The sequence below is a fragment of the Macrotis lagotis genome, chromosome 8 (assembly GCF_037893015.1).
Source record: "Macrotis lagotis isolate mMagLag1 chromosome 8, bilby.v1.9.chrom.fasta, whole genome shotgun sequence".
NCBI lineage: Eukaryota > Metazoa > Chordata > Mammalia > Peramelemorphia > Peramelidae > Macrotis > Macrotis lagotis.
This window is the reverse complement of record NC_133665.1, coordinates 39378957-39393316: the sequence shown is the minus strand read 5'-3', so window position 1 is coordinate 39393316 and position 14360 is coordinate 39378957. Positions and strand designations below refer to the sequence as shown.

The window sequence follows — 14360 nt, the reverse complement described above, 5'->3', positions numbered from 1 at the left end:
TTACTGCTTATCCTTCCAAGGAACAATCCATTTATTCCTATGGTCTCTAGTGTTTTTAGTAGGAATGGATGTTGTATTTTGTCAAAGGCTTTTTCAGCATCTCTTTAGATAATCATGATTTCTCTTAGGTTTGTTACTGATATAGTCAATTATACTAACATTTTTCCTAATTTTTTTTGAAACATTTTATTTGTTTTCCAATTATATACCATGTAAATTGTACCCATCATTTTTTTCAAGGCTCTGAATTCTACATTTTCCTCCTCCCCCCCTGCTGTCTGACAGTGTCTACATTGTTTCCATGCCATACATTGATGTAAATTGAATGTTATAAGTGTAAACATAAGAATAAACATAACCCCCCCTTCCCCTCCCAAGAAGATGGGGAACCTCAAGAATAGAGAGAGAGAAAAAAAATTGTACTTCAGTCTGTATTCAGATTCCAACTCTGTCTCTGGGGTGAGATCCTTTCTTTATCATAAATCCACCAGAGAAGTTGCTTCAATATTTTTCCCTCAGTTGCTATCACTAACTGTACCTCCATTCTATTCCTCCCCACTCTCATTTATTTTATTCTCTCTCTCTCTCTCTCTCTCTCTCTCCTTTCATCCTGGCCCTGTCCAAAAGCATGTTGCATCTGAGTACCCTCTCCCTTGATCTTTCCTCTCTTCTGTCACCTATTCCTCCCTCCCCCTCCCATTTTCGCTCATCCTGTCCCTTTCTTCCCATCCTTCTCCAGGCCAAGACAGATTTCCTCACCCTGTTAAGTTGTATATGCCATTTCCTCCCTGAGCCATTTCTGATGAGAATGAAGGCTCACTCATTCCCCCTTTCCTTCCCTCCTCCCCTCCATTGAAAAAGCTTTTTTTGGACTCTTATGTGAAATCTCTCAGCTTCTTCATCTCCTTTTCCTTCCAGTACTTTCCCCCATCACCCTTTCACTCCATCCCTTTATCACATCATACCATTATATTTCACTCCTTCCTATGTCCTGTCTATATATGCTCCTTCTAGTCGCTCTTATAAATGAGAAAGTTCATATGAGTTATCAATATCTTCTTCCTGTGCAGGAATACAAACAGTTCAACATCATCAAGTTCTTCATAGTTAGTCCCTCTCTTCCACTCCCTCTATGGCTCACCAGAGTCCTGTACTTGGAGATCAAACTTTCTTTTCAGCTCTGGTCGTCTCATTAGGAAAGTTTGAAAGTCCCCTGTTTCATTGAAAATCCATCTTTTCCCCTGAAAGAGGATTTTCAGTTTTGCTGGGTAATTGATTCTCAGTTGTAAACCAAGATCTTTTGCCTTCTGGAACATCATATTCCAATCCCTATGAGCCCTTAATGTAGATGCTGCTAGATCCTGTGTAATCCTGAGGATGAAGCCTCGGTAGTTGACTTGTCTGTTTTTGGCAGCTTTTAGAATTTTCTCTTTCATTTGGGAGTTTTGGAATTTGGCTATAATATTCCTGGAAGTTTTTCTTTTGGGATCCCTTTCGGGGGGTGACTGGGTTCTATTTTATCCTCAGCTTCTAGAATCTCAGGGCAATTTTGCTGTATTATTTCTTGAAAAATGAAGTTTAGGCTCTTTTTCCTGGTCATGGCTTTCAGATAGTCCAATAATTGTCAAATTATTTCCTCTGGATCTGTTTTCAGGGTCAGTTGTTTTTCCAGTGAGATATTTCACATTTTCTTCTAATTTTTGGCTTTTTTGGAAGAGTTTTATTTCTTCCTGATTTCTTGCAAAGTCATCAGCTTCCTTTAGTTTCATTTTGCATTTGAAGGAGTTATTTTCTTCAGAGAGCTTTTTTATCTCCTTTTCCAGCTGGCCAATTCTGCTTTTTAAGGCATTCTTCTCATTTGCCTTTTGTTTTGCTTTTTGCATTAGGCCTGAACTAGCTTTTAACATTATTTTCTTCAGTATTTTTTTGTATTTCTTTCATGATTTTTCTGCATTGCTCTCGTTTCTCCTCCCAATTTTTCCTCCACCTCCCTGAATTGCTTTTCAAAGTCTTTTTTGAGCTCATCCACAGTCTGAGCCCATTTTCTATTTCTCTGGGAGGTTTTGGATACAGAAGCTTTGATTTTATCATCATCAGAGTATGTTTTGCTCTTCCATAGGACTGAAGTAATTCTCTATGGTCAGATCCTTCTTTCCAAAGTCTTAAGTTCTCCAGCCCATACTTTGATATGTAGATGACCGCAGCACTGCCCTCTGCCCTGAGGCTATAAGGTTGGATCCAGCTATCTCAGTAAGGAAGAGTAAACTGCACCCTGAGTCTGAGTGTAGGCAAACAGCAGAGTCCTACCCCAGGAAGAGCAGAGAAATCTCTGCTGACTTCCCTTACCTTCTCTGTGGGTGCAGGATGCTTTCTTTCGATTCTTGCTGCAAGTTCTGTGGTCGGTACTCCTCACTCCACACTCACCCAGGTGCAGCAGAGTTCTCTCCTCTCCCCTTCAAGCTGTTGCTGGTGATCTCTGGGCTGGGTTGGACTGGGCTTTTCTGAGCTGGGCTTTGTTTCCCACCCCAGGTCTTGGTGAAGCACACCTTTTCTGTGGAGGTTCTAAGTTATCTTGGACTGGGAAAATGTATCACTCAGTCTTTGGGTTCTGCCCCTCTAAATTTTGGCTAGAGCCCTCATTTGTTTGTTTTTTGGGGGGGTTGGGGGGTTGGAGTTGTTGGGGAATGCTGCCTTCAGGCAGCCATCTTGGCTCCGCCCCATTTTTCCTAATATTGAACCAATTCTGCATTCCTGGGATAAATCCTGCTTTGGTAATAATGTATTATCCTAGTGATAACTTGCTGTAATCACTTTGTTAAGATTTTATTTAAGACTTTTGCATCTATATTCATTAGGGAAATTGATCTATAATTTTTTTTCTCTGTTTTGACTCTTCCTGGTTTAGGTATCAGCACCATATTGATGTCATAGAAGGAGTTAGGCAGAGTTCTGTCAGACTTTAGATAGAATTGTAACCAGTTATTCCTTAAATGTTTATTAGTATCACTTGTGAATCCATCTGGCCTTGGAGATTTTTTTTCTCGGAGTTCATTGGTGGCTTGTTGAACTTTTTTTTTTTCTGGGAGAGGGTTATTTAGGTATTTAATCTCTTCATTTAACTTGGACAACTTATATTTTTGTATATATTCACCCATTTCATTAGATTATCAAATTTATTGGTATAGTTAGGCAAAATAGTTGTGAATTTTTACTTTAATTTACTCCTCTTTGGTGGTGAGTTCATCTCTTTCATTTATGATACTAGTAATTTGGTTTACTTCTTTCTTTCTTTTTTTTATAATCTAATTAACCAAAGGTTTATCTAGTATTTTTTTTTTTCATAAAACCAACTCTTGGTTTTGTTTATTACTTAAATAGTTTTCTTAGTTGTGATTTTATTAATTTTTAGAATTTCTAATTTAGTATCTAATTAGAGGTTTTTAATTTGTTCTTTCTTATTGATTTCCTCTTTCTTTGTTTTATTTATGTAAGCATTTAGAGATATAACATATCCCCTTATGACTTCTTTGGCTGTATCCTATAAGTTTTGGCATGTTGTCTTGCTATTGTCATTATTTAGGATGAAATCATTAATTCTATATTTAATTTGTTGTATGATCCACTCATTCATCAAATTGGGGTTATTTAGTTTCCATTTAGTTCTCCATGCCCCATTAATGCATGTTATTTTTACTGCATAATGATCTGAGAAGCAAGTATTTACTATTTCTGCTTTTCTGCATTTGATTAGTACATGGTCATTTTTATTGTAGTTTTTGTGTAGGTGCCATGTACTGCAGAAAAAAGGCATATTCCTTTCTATCCCCATTCAGTTTTCTCCAAAGGTCTATCATGTCTAGGTTTTCTAACATTCTAAATACCTCCTTAACTTCCTTCTTGTTTAGTTTAGGGTTGATGTATCTAATTCTGAGAGAGGGTGGTTGAGATCTCCCACCAGTAGAGTTTTGCTTTTTTTATGTTTTCCTTTAACTCATTCAGCTTCTCCTCCAAGAATTTGGATGCTGTACTGCTTGGTGCATACATATTTAGTATTATTGAAAGTGCTTCACTGTCCATGGTACCTTTTAGGAGGATATAGTTTCCTTCCTCATCTCTTTTAATGAGATCTATTTTTGTAGCTTTGTCTGAGATAAGGATTGCTATCCCTTGCCTTTTTCATTCCAGCTGAAGCATAATATTTTCTGCCCCAACCTTTTACCTTTGCTATGTGTGTGTGTTTGTGTGTTTGTGTGTGTGTGTGTGTGTGTGTGTGTGTGTGTGTGTGTGTGTATAAATCTGCTTCAAATGAGTTTCTTGTAAGCAGCATATTGTAGGATTCTGGTTTTTTTATTCACTCCACTATCTATTTATGTTTTGTGGGAGAGTACATTCCTTTCACATTCAAAGTTGTAACAATTACTAACTCTTTATTGCCCTCTTTGCTATCTTTCCTCTGTATTTTTCCCCCTTTTTCACCTTAACCATATTCCCCAATATTTTGCTTCTGAATACCACCTCCTTCAGTGTGTTTGCCCCGTTATATCCAATCCCCCTCCCTTTTCTTTCCCCTTTCCCTTTGCTGCTTCTTTCTTCCCTTCCCTCTGTAGGTTCCTCTTTTCTTCCCTCCTCCCCCTTTCCCCTGAACGATAAGTTTCTAAACTCAACATCAACTTTTTAACAGACATATGCAATTATGTCCTAATTACTAAATTTGTTGTTCTTTTTTTCCTCAGTCCTGTCTTGTTTGATCTCTGTAGAGTGTAAGACATCTTGCTGATAATAAAATTTTGAGGGGTTTTATATATCATCTCCCCATATTTGAATATAAAAGTTTAACCTTTAGTCACTTAAGCTTTTCTTATCCATATTTGCTTTTTTATGTTTCTTTTGAATCCTGTATTTGAATCATTTTTATTCAAATCTTCTCTTCAAGAATGCTTTAAACATCCTCTATTTTACCCATTTTTTTTTCCTCCTGTAGAATTTGATCAGTTTTGCCAGGCAAGTTATTCTTGGTTGAAATCCTAGATCTTTTGCTTTCTGGAATATTGTATTCAAAGTGGTTCCTCTTTTGTGGCGATTGGTAAATAGTGTGTGATTCTGTCTGTGATTCTTTGATACTTGTATTCCTTGTTTTTGACTGTTTATAGTATTTTTTACCTTGATCTGGGTATTCTGGATTATGGGATATAATATTCCTGGAAGTTTTCATTTTGGAGTTTGTTGCAGGGAATGATCAGTGATGCTGTTTCTATTTTGTTTTATGATTCTGAGATATCTGAGTGATTTTCTTTTATAAATAAATGAAATGTGATGTCTAAGCTTTTTTTTTTTTTGATTCCTCAGTTATCTCTCTTTGATGTTTTCCAGGTCTTTTGTTTTTCCCTTTGAGATAGTCCACATACTACCTTTTTTTTTTTAAAGTCTTTTGACATTTTTTTATAATTCTTTGATTTTATATGGAATCAATTGTCTCCTTTTGGTTAATTATAATTTTTAAGGTGTTATTTTTCCATAAGGTTTTATATTTTTACCAAACTGTTTATTTTCATAATTTTCTTACAAAGCTGTCTTTTTGCCGCATTTTTTCCTCTACCACTTTTTTGGGGGTTTTAAAAATTTTTTCTTTTGCTCTTTTAAGAAAAATCAAGGAGGTTATTTCCTTGCAGACTTTTGTGTTGAGCTCAAGTTTAGAACTGAATTATTGCTCTACAACCATACGGTTAAATTTCTGGAGCTGCATAACTAAATTGTTCACCTGTTCACTTGCGTATTTACTTTTTGCCCTGGATCTGTGATCTGAATTGGATCAACGAGAGAACTCTAGATGACATCCTTGGAATCCTTTTCTGCCCCTGTACTTCTAGCCCTAGGTTTCATTTCTGTACTTCAGTGATGCATTGTTCCCATCCTCATTATTGCTGATATACTGTGTCCTTTATTTCTGGGGGGGGGGCTTTCTATCTTCCTAAGCTGTCCTGAGCTGGGAATGTGACTACTCAGAATTTGAACTGGTGTTTTTTCCAGGTTGTTGGGAAGAAGTTGTGTTGGGTGAATTGGGTCACAGTGCTTTCTCTCACTCTCCCTTGTTGACATTATTCCCCTTCTTGTTTTCTGGTCCATCCTAATTGTCCTTCTTTTTGTCCCTCACACTTGCTGCTTCGTGGGGTAGATCCTTTGCATTCTCTAACCCCTGTTAGAATGTGCTCTCTCCTCACTCAAGTATCGGTGTCCTCATGAAGTTTTCCTGATCCCTTCCAGCTGCTAGTGTCCCTCCCATATCTGTTTGCACATACCTCTTTATAGTTACTTTTCATGTTCTCACTGTCTTTCCCTTTAGGATATTTTTTGTTTTATTTATTTTATATTATTACAATAATCATGTTGTTAGAGTAAACATAAACCCCCCTCACCCCCCCCAATCACCCACCCACCAAATAGAGAAACCTCTAGAATAGTGAGAGAGAAAAAATGTGTACTTCAATCTGTGTTCAGATTCCAACCGCTTTGTCTCTGGAATGAGTTGCCTTCTTTATCATCAGTCTACCAGAGAAGTTGCTTCAGTATCTTTTCCCACAGTTGCTATTACTAGCTGTTTTTCCCTCCACTCTATTCCTTCCCACTCTCCTTATTCTATTCTTTCTCTACTTTCACCCTGTCCCTGCTCAGAAGTGTGTTGTATCTGAGTACCTTCCCCAACAATCTTCCCTCTCTTCTATCACCTACCCCTCCTCTTCCTCTCCCCCCCCCCCTTCTCCCATCCCTTTCCTCATTTTTTTTATAGGGTAAGATAGATTTCTATACCCTATTAAGTGTATATGTTATTTCCTCTCTGAGCCCTTTCTGATGATAATGAAGACTTACTCATTCCCCCCTTCTACTCCATTACAAAAGCTTTTTCTTGACGTTTTTACATGAACTATCTTAGCCCATTCTTCCTTTACTTTCCCTTCCTTCCAGTACTTTCCTTTATCACCCATTGATTCCATCTTTATACTATATTATACCATTATATTCAACACCCTCCTGTGCCTTGTCCATACATGCTCCTTCTAACTGCTCTTATAAATGAGAAGGTTCATATGAATTATCAGTATCTTCTTCCCATGAAGGAATGCAAACAGTTCATCATCATTAAGTTCCTCATAGTTAGTCCTTCTCATCCACCCAATCTATGGTTCACCAGAGTCCTGTACTTGGAGATCAAACTTTCTGTTCTCTGCTTGTTTCAGTATGAATGTTTGAAAGCCCCCTGTTTCATTGAAAGTGGATGTTTATTTTTGCTGAATAGTTGATTCTTGGTTGTAAACTAAGATCTTTTGCCTTCCAGAATATTATATTTCAAGCCCTAAATGCCCTTAATGTAGACACTGACAAATCCTGTGTAATCCTGACTATAGAGTCATAGTGGTTGGATTGTTTGTTTTTGGAAGCTTTTTAGTATTTTCTCTTTGTCTTGGGAATTTTTCTTTTGGTATCTCTTTCAGAAGGTGATTGGTGAATTCCCTCAATTTCTATTTTACCTTCTGCTTCTAGGATCTCAGGACAGTTTGCTACATTTTTTCTTGAAAAATGAAGTCTAGGTTCTATTCCTGGTTGTGACTTTCAGGTAGCACAATAATTTTGAAATTCTCTCTCTTGGATCTGTTTTTGAAGTCAGTTGTTTCTCCAGTGAGATATTTCACATTTTCTTCTACTTTTTGGTTCTTTTGGTATTGTTTTATTATTTCTTGATTTCTCGCAAAGTCATTAGCTTCTTTTAGTTTCATTCTGCATTTGAAAGATCTATTTTCTTCAGAGTGCTTTTTAAATCTCCTTTTCCATCTGTCCAATTCTGCTTTTTAAGGCATTCTCCTCATTTACCTTTTGGGCTGCTTTTTCCATTTGGCCTAAACTGGATTTTAATAATTATTTTCTTCTTCTTTTTTTTTTTTTTTTTTTTTTTTGTATTTCTTTCACCAAGCTGCTGGCTTGGTTTCAATGATTTCTCTGTATCACTCTCATTTCTTCTTTCAATTTTTCTCACTACCTCCTTTAATTGTTTTTCAAAGTCTTTTTTGAGTTCTTATTTTGTCTGAGCCCATTTCCTATTTCTCTTGGAGGCTTTGAAGACAGAAGCTTTGACTTTGTTCTCTTCTGAGTATGTATTTTGATCTTAAATGGGACAAAGTAATTTTCTAGGGTTTGATTCTTCTTTTTCTATTAGTTACTCATATCCTCAGCCTATGACCAATTTACTGCATTTCTAAGGCTTTGGGGGGTTTTTGGGACTACCCATGGGGACCTTAATTCTTCAAAGGTCTTATGAGAGGCTCTGACTGCTCTCTTGCTTGTGCCCTGGTATGTGGATGACCACAGGCCCTCCCCTCTGCCCGGGAGCTGTGAGGAGGGTCCCAGCTTGATTATGTTATGGGTGGTATGGGGCCCAGACTGCAATCTGGATCTAAAAACAGATGATTCCTGCCCCAGGGAGAGCAGAGATATGTCTGCAGTCTCCCCCTTCCCATTTGTGGGCTGTGCTCTGGAAGTGCTGGGTGGCTCTGCCGATTCTCACTGCAGGTTCTCACCACATGACTGCTCTGAGGCTGGTGTTCCATACTCACTCTGGTGCAGTAGAGTATTCTCACTGCCCCTTCAAGCTGTCCCTGGTGATCCCTGGACCAAGAAGTCTGGAAATCACCCCCTCTGCCATGGATCCAGGTACCCCCAGGGACCATGGTACCCCAGAGGCTTTTCTGGAAGGCTAGAGCTGGTTTGCTTCACTATGACTGCACTGCAGCTCTTTCCAACCCCGGTCCTGGTGAAACAGACTTTTCCTGTGGAACTTATAAGTTTTCTTGGACTGGGAAATTGTATCACTCAGTCTTTCTGTGGGTTCTGCCCCCCTAACTTTTGGCTAGAGTCATAATTTGATGACTTTTTGAGTTTTTGGGGGAAATGAGTTTCTGGGTATTCCTGCCTTCATGCTGCCATCTTGGCTCTTTAAAAACTGGGACTTTATATTTGTATGCCCATTCACCAGCACCATGTCACACACTTAGTTTATGCTTAAGAAATGCTTGTTCAGTGATTGATTGGAATTTCTCTAAATTCTGAACTTTCTTGAAATTATTTTCTCATCAGTGATTGCCAGATAAGTTATATCTGTGTTTTTTTAAAAAAAGATTGAGATCAAGGTAATCATCACACACACACATATCTATCTCTCTCTCTCTCTCTCTCTCTCTCTCTATATATATATATATATATCTATATATATCTATATCTACATCTATATCATCTATATATCTATCTATATCTATATCTAGCCATATTCTTAGCTGGGTGAGGTTATTATAACATGCAAAATATGATGCTTTATTCATAGTCAAATGATATAGAAGACATAGGACAACTCATGTGGTTTGCTTCATTGTTTTACTAAGTCTTAGTCTTCATCTGGTCCTCTCAACACAGACATCAGCCTTGCTCAGTGCTGCTAACAGACACTAAGTGGTTTGATGAGAATAGGGCAGGCACCATTTCATATGGCTAAGGACAAATCCACTCTTCTGGGATACATTGACTCCAGCCACTCTCATTTGGATTGGTTATGATTCATTTGACCTGGAAAAAACTTAAACGTGATTCTTTTGATGTGAGAGGATAAACCCTTTGCTAGTCATTCTTTCCATTTCCTGTCCTTCTCTCTGGCTGGGTCTAACTAGCTTGTATTACAAGATAATGACTTCAGTTTTAAATATGATGAGTTGGAAATCTGTTAAAAAAATGAAAACCTTGTGTTTTTAGTGGCATTTTGGAGGTTTTTTAACTTGACAAAGCTTAGGACTTGAATTACAGATTTGATAGTTACAGATATTTGATAGTTTTGTGTAGTTGGGATATTTTAAGTTACAATATGGATATGCGTGCCAATGGTAGATTCTGTGTGTGTGTGTGTGTGTGTGTGTGTGCATGTGTGTGTGTGTGCATGTGTGTGTATACATATATATATATGCAAAAAATTACCAATTATATTACTCTGATTAATAGTTGAATTTAGAGATTATAAGAAAAGAGATCTGTTTAAGGAGGTAGTTGTGGTCAGGAATGAGTGCCATTATTAGAAAACCACGGGAGGGCAATATTTCAATATTCTCAATAGTGTGAGGTCCTGAATGTCAAGGAGGATTAGGATTTAAAAAATTCTGAATTTGTCTTTTAGGAAAATCTCAGTCTTTTAGGAGACTAGTTTCAGGAAAGTAACATTAATAGAAGCTGATTATAAGGGTAATATGTTGCAGTTGTTCTTTTGAATGTTTTATTAACAAAATATGATGCATGAGTGACTGTCATGTTGTTCCCATTGACTGGGAGTATCTTCTAAAACTTTGTCTGTACTGGGCTTTCTCCCCCCCCCCCCCCACTAGTTTCTCATTTGATAATCACCCAAGCTGCCTTATGTTCACTGATAATTTCTTTGAAGGTGCTTCCCACTTCTTATTGATATAGATTCAGGCTCTTGTGAGACCAGGTGTTTTTCCAACACATAATTGTCTGTTGGCCATTTAAATATGATATTCTGTCAGCATATCAAATACAGTATTTCCAAAGTTATACTCATCTTTTATTATTCTATCCCCAGTTTCAGATTTCTGTATTTATTAAGTGGATCGCTATTCTCCCACTCATCTGGGTTTGCAACCTTGATGGCATCTTCAACTTTCCCTTTGTCTCTCACTCCACTTAACCAATCAGCAACCAGTTCTTGCAATTTCTTTCTCTAAAACATCTCTCAAATGCTTTTTTCTCTCTCCACTGATATAGTTTACCAACATGGTTCAGGAGCTCACCGCCTCTCATTTGGACAGTTGTAGTAGCTTTGTAATTGTTCTCCCTATCTCAGTTATGTTCCTTTTCTAATACATCTTCCATTTAATTGCCAAAGTGATTTTCTTGAAGCTCAGATATGACCATATCACATACATACCTCTCTCCCCAGGATTAATAAAAGCCTTCAATTTTCTGTTACCATATAGGAGCAAGTATCCAAAGTTTTGACTAAAGGAAAAAGAACTAATTCAGTTATTACAGGGATGATTTTTGAATCCTAGTTAATGGAACGTTAAAATAGAAGGACAAAGTTGTCAATATTTATTAAGCACTTACTATTGTGCTAATCACTGGAAATAGAAATGCAAGCAAAAAGAAAAATAGTCCTTGCTTATCTTGTTCATAAAAAAAGCTGCTAAAAAGTGTGTTGGTAGGTGAGGGTGAGGATCATGTAAAGTATATGGGGGGAGCATGGTGCCAAAGTCTAGAGAGTCAGTAGTAGAACTGAGAGAAATTTAAAGAATGACCGACCTGGGTTGCCCCTTAAAATGAGATTCCAGGGGGTTAGCCAAATTTTTACTGAATTGGTCTCTAACTTGTGTGTGACAGAGCAAGCTAGAGACAGACTACCAGTAATAAGGTAGCAGTTTATTAATTATAGGGAACTGATTTGCAAATAAGGAATTACTGGTTTGGGCAGAGAATATATACATGATCATAAGTGGGAAGGGAAGGGGAAGGTGGATCATAGAACAATCATTTCAAGTTTGAGTGATCCTCTCATGACAAGCCCTCCATGCAGGACAGTACAACAAATACTTCAACTCATCCATCAAAGTAGGACAACACAGGTGTCCTCAAGTTCTGTGGGAATGGCTAAGTTGATTGTATAATCTTGGTAGTACATTGCTGTTGCTTGGTACAGTAAAGAACAAGTTATTGGTTCATATCACTTAACACAGGCAAAAAAAAACTCAGGCTACTTTGTTTTCTCTGTTTTCCCAGACCCAGAATTTGCCTATGGAAAAGATTTCTAGAAACTAAATTATTATAATTAAATTAATTAAATATATATCATATTAATCAATATAAAAATCATAACTCTTGACACATAAAAACTTACCAGTGGGAGAAGAAGACTTACAGGGTTAAAGGAGTCTTTGAGGATGAGAGGCAGTTGAGGCATGGTGGTGAAGTTAAGAAAGTCAGGAAAAGAGCTAGAAGAAGAGACAAAGAAGAACAATAGTTACATTTCTCTCAGTCTTCATACAGAGGCTTACGTGTGTTTTATTTTGTAATCATTTGTGGTTTAAAAATGAAAAGAAATTGAGATGAATGCTTAGAATTTTAGAAGGTGCTTGGAGATCATTTATTTTCAGATTAATAAACTAAAATATAGCTACATTGAGGTGGTTTGTTCTGAAGCTAATGGATAAGAAGTGACAGAGAAGACATTTGAACTGAAATCTTTGGGCTCCAGGATCAGTGACATTATACTTCCCTCAGTTTTATGTTTTTGATATATTAAGGAAGTAATACTTTGTTCCTGGATTTGTAATTTATTTAAAATGTGACATATGACTTAGCCAGGAATTTTTAAAATGGGAAACATTAGTGTATAAATAATGCAAGTTGTAAAACTTAATAATAACTTAACATCTTAAAACATGAGTAATGCAGCTATACATGTGCTACTATTTATTTATGCTCATATATCAATAACAAAAAAAAAACCCCAGGATAAATGGACTCAGCAAAAGATACAAGTTTGAATCTTTCTTAGTCACTTACTCATAAGTTGGTGGTTCTGAAGAAAATCATATCCACATACTGGTAAAATCTGGGATCTCCTTCTATAGTACCTAATGGAAAAACCTCACAATTAGGCCATTGAACCAGTAAGGTCTCATTGTTATCTGTCTTCCCAATTTTTTGGTTTGTTTGTTTCTGTTGAACTCTAAATTCTTAGGGTTAACAATAGAAAGACCTCTCTATTTGGAATTGTTGACATGTTTATGGACTTGCAACTTGTAGTTTATTCTTTTTTAAAATTTTTTAAAAAATTTATTTAAGGCAATGGAGTTAAGTGATTTGCCTGAGGTCACACAGCTAAGCAATTATTATGTGTCTTAGGTTGGATTTGAACTCAGGTACTCCTTAAATGATCCTTGGGCTTATTTTTCATGTGAATACTGTTTGTGGTTTCCCTTTAGCTTATCTCATTGACCTCTCAGAGGTGTGATGATTAGGACTTTGTCTGAACTTTTATTTTTCTTAGATTAATTTATGTGTTAGTGATAATAACTTGACTACTGTCTCTGACAAGTTATATAACCTCTTTAAGCCTCAGATTCCTAATCTGTAAAGTGGGGATGTTAATAATTTCATTACATATATTATAGATTGTTCTATTTATTTGAAAGTGTATATAACCTCTTTTAATTTTGTAGATAGTTTTAATGCTATAAATGTTATATCCTTGTGTAAACTTTGATTTCACTTTTAACTTTTTTTTTATTAGACAACTGATCAAGATTGGAAGCCATCTATACATAATGTAGCTGAGAAAGCATTCTGTAAGGTAAAATATAGACAATTTTAACTTACCTTTTCTCCACATCTTGACATGTGCCTTGAGTCTTTTTTTGTTTAGGTAGGGAAAATAATACTGTATGGAAAAGTGATCATGATTTCAATTTTATACTTGCTCCAATATACATTTATTACTCAATATTAAAAATCCACATTAACAGTTATAATTTATTAAGAGAACTTCAAAAAATAAATTGAAACCTTATAGATTTGTTTTATTTTCAGTTAATACGTTTAGATAACCTTTTTGGCTATTGGAATGTGAAATCTAAGATGTTTCACAAGCATGGTGATTCTAAGAAATCTTTGGTAAGTATATTTTAATGTCATATTTTTGCTTACTTCAGTTGATTAAGCCACTGATTGATTTAAGAATTTGTGAATTTTTTTCAGTATGCATGATTTGATATATTAAGGAAGAATCCTTCTATAATTGAGCAGATGGGAATTGTTGTGGCCTCAAATTCAATATCTATTACTTAATCTGACTATGAGCCTTTCCAAATTAAACTAAGTTGGTCTTCTATTCTTGAAGACTTTCTTGCTTGGTAAGAGCAGTCAGAGCATATTATTTGACTGGTATAGCCTTCAAGAACACAAGGGTTCATTCCTTGTCATAATGAGACACTGGAATGGGGCTTAGATAGAGTACTTTATAGCTTTATATAAAGCACTTGCATGTTATTGGATATTTTATTTTGAAAAATGTTTATATTATGAGATTTATTTTATGTTTAACTTTTCTAGACAAAATATGTCAGCAGAGTTCAGTGAATAAGTTAACTGAATAAGCATCAATCTTTAACAATTTTCTTTTGTAATACTGATTTTTGAAGGATTATTTAAAATTAACTACTCTAATTTTGCCCATGCTAAATGTCTCATACAACTGAATTTGTATTTGATTGTAAATGATGAATGATTCTACCAAATTGTGTATGGTATGTGTAATAGCA

At 36.1% G+C, this 14360-nt stretch overlaps 1 protein-coding gene across 6 annotated transcripts in view; it reads left to right on the top strand.

The window, feature by feature from the left end:
- The window catches only part of VPS13A (vacuolar protein sorting 13 homolog A), a 349000-nt gene that overhangs the window by 69702 nt on the left and 264938 nt on the right, over positions 1–14360 (top strand). For all 6 annotated transcript variants that reach the window (XM_074196703.1, XM_074196708.1, XM_074196704.1 and 3 more), the window contains 2 exons: positions 13334–13393; positions 13630–13713. In XM_074196703.1, the coding sequence (XP_074052804.1) occupies positions 13334–13393; positions 13630–13713 (144 nt within the window). The remainder of the gene's footprint in view (positions 1–13333; positions 13394–13629; positions 13714–14360) is intronic.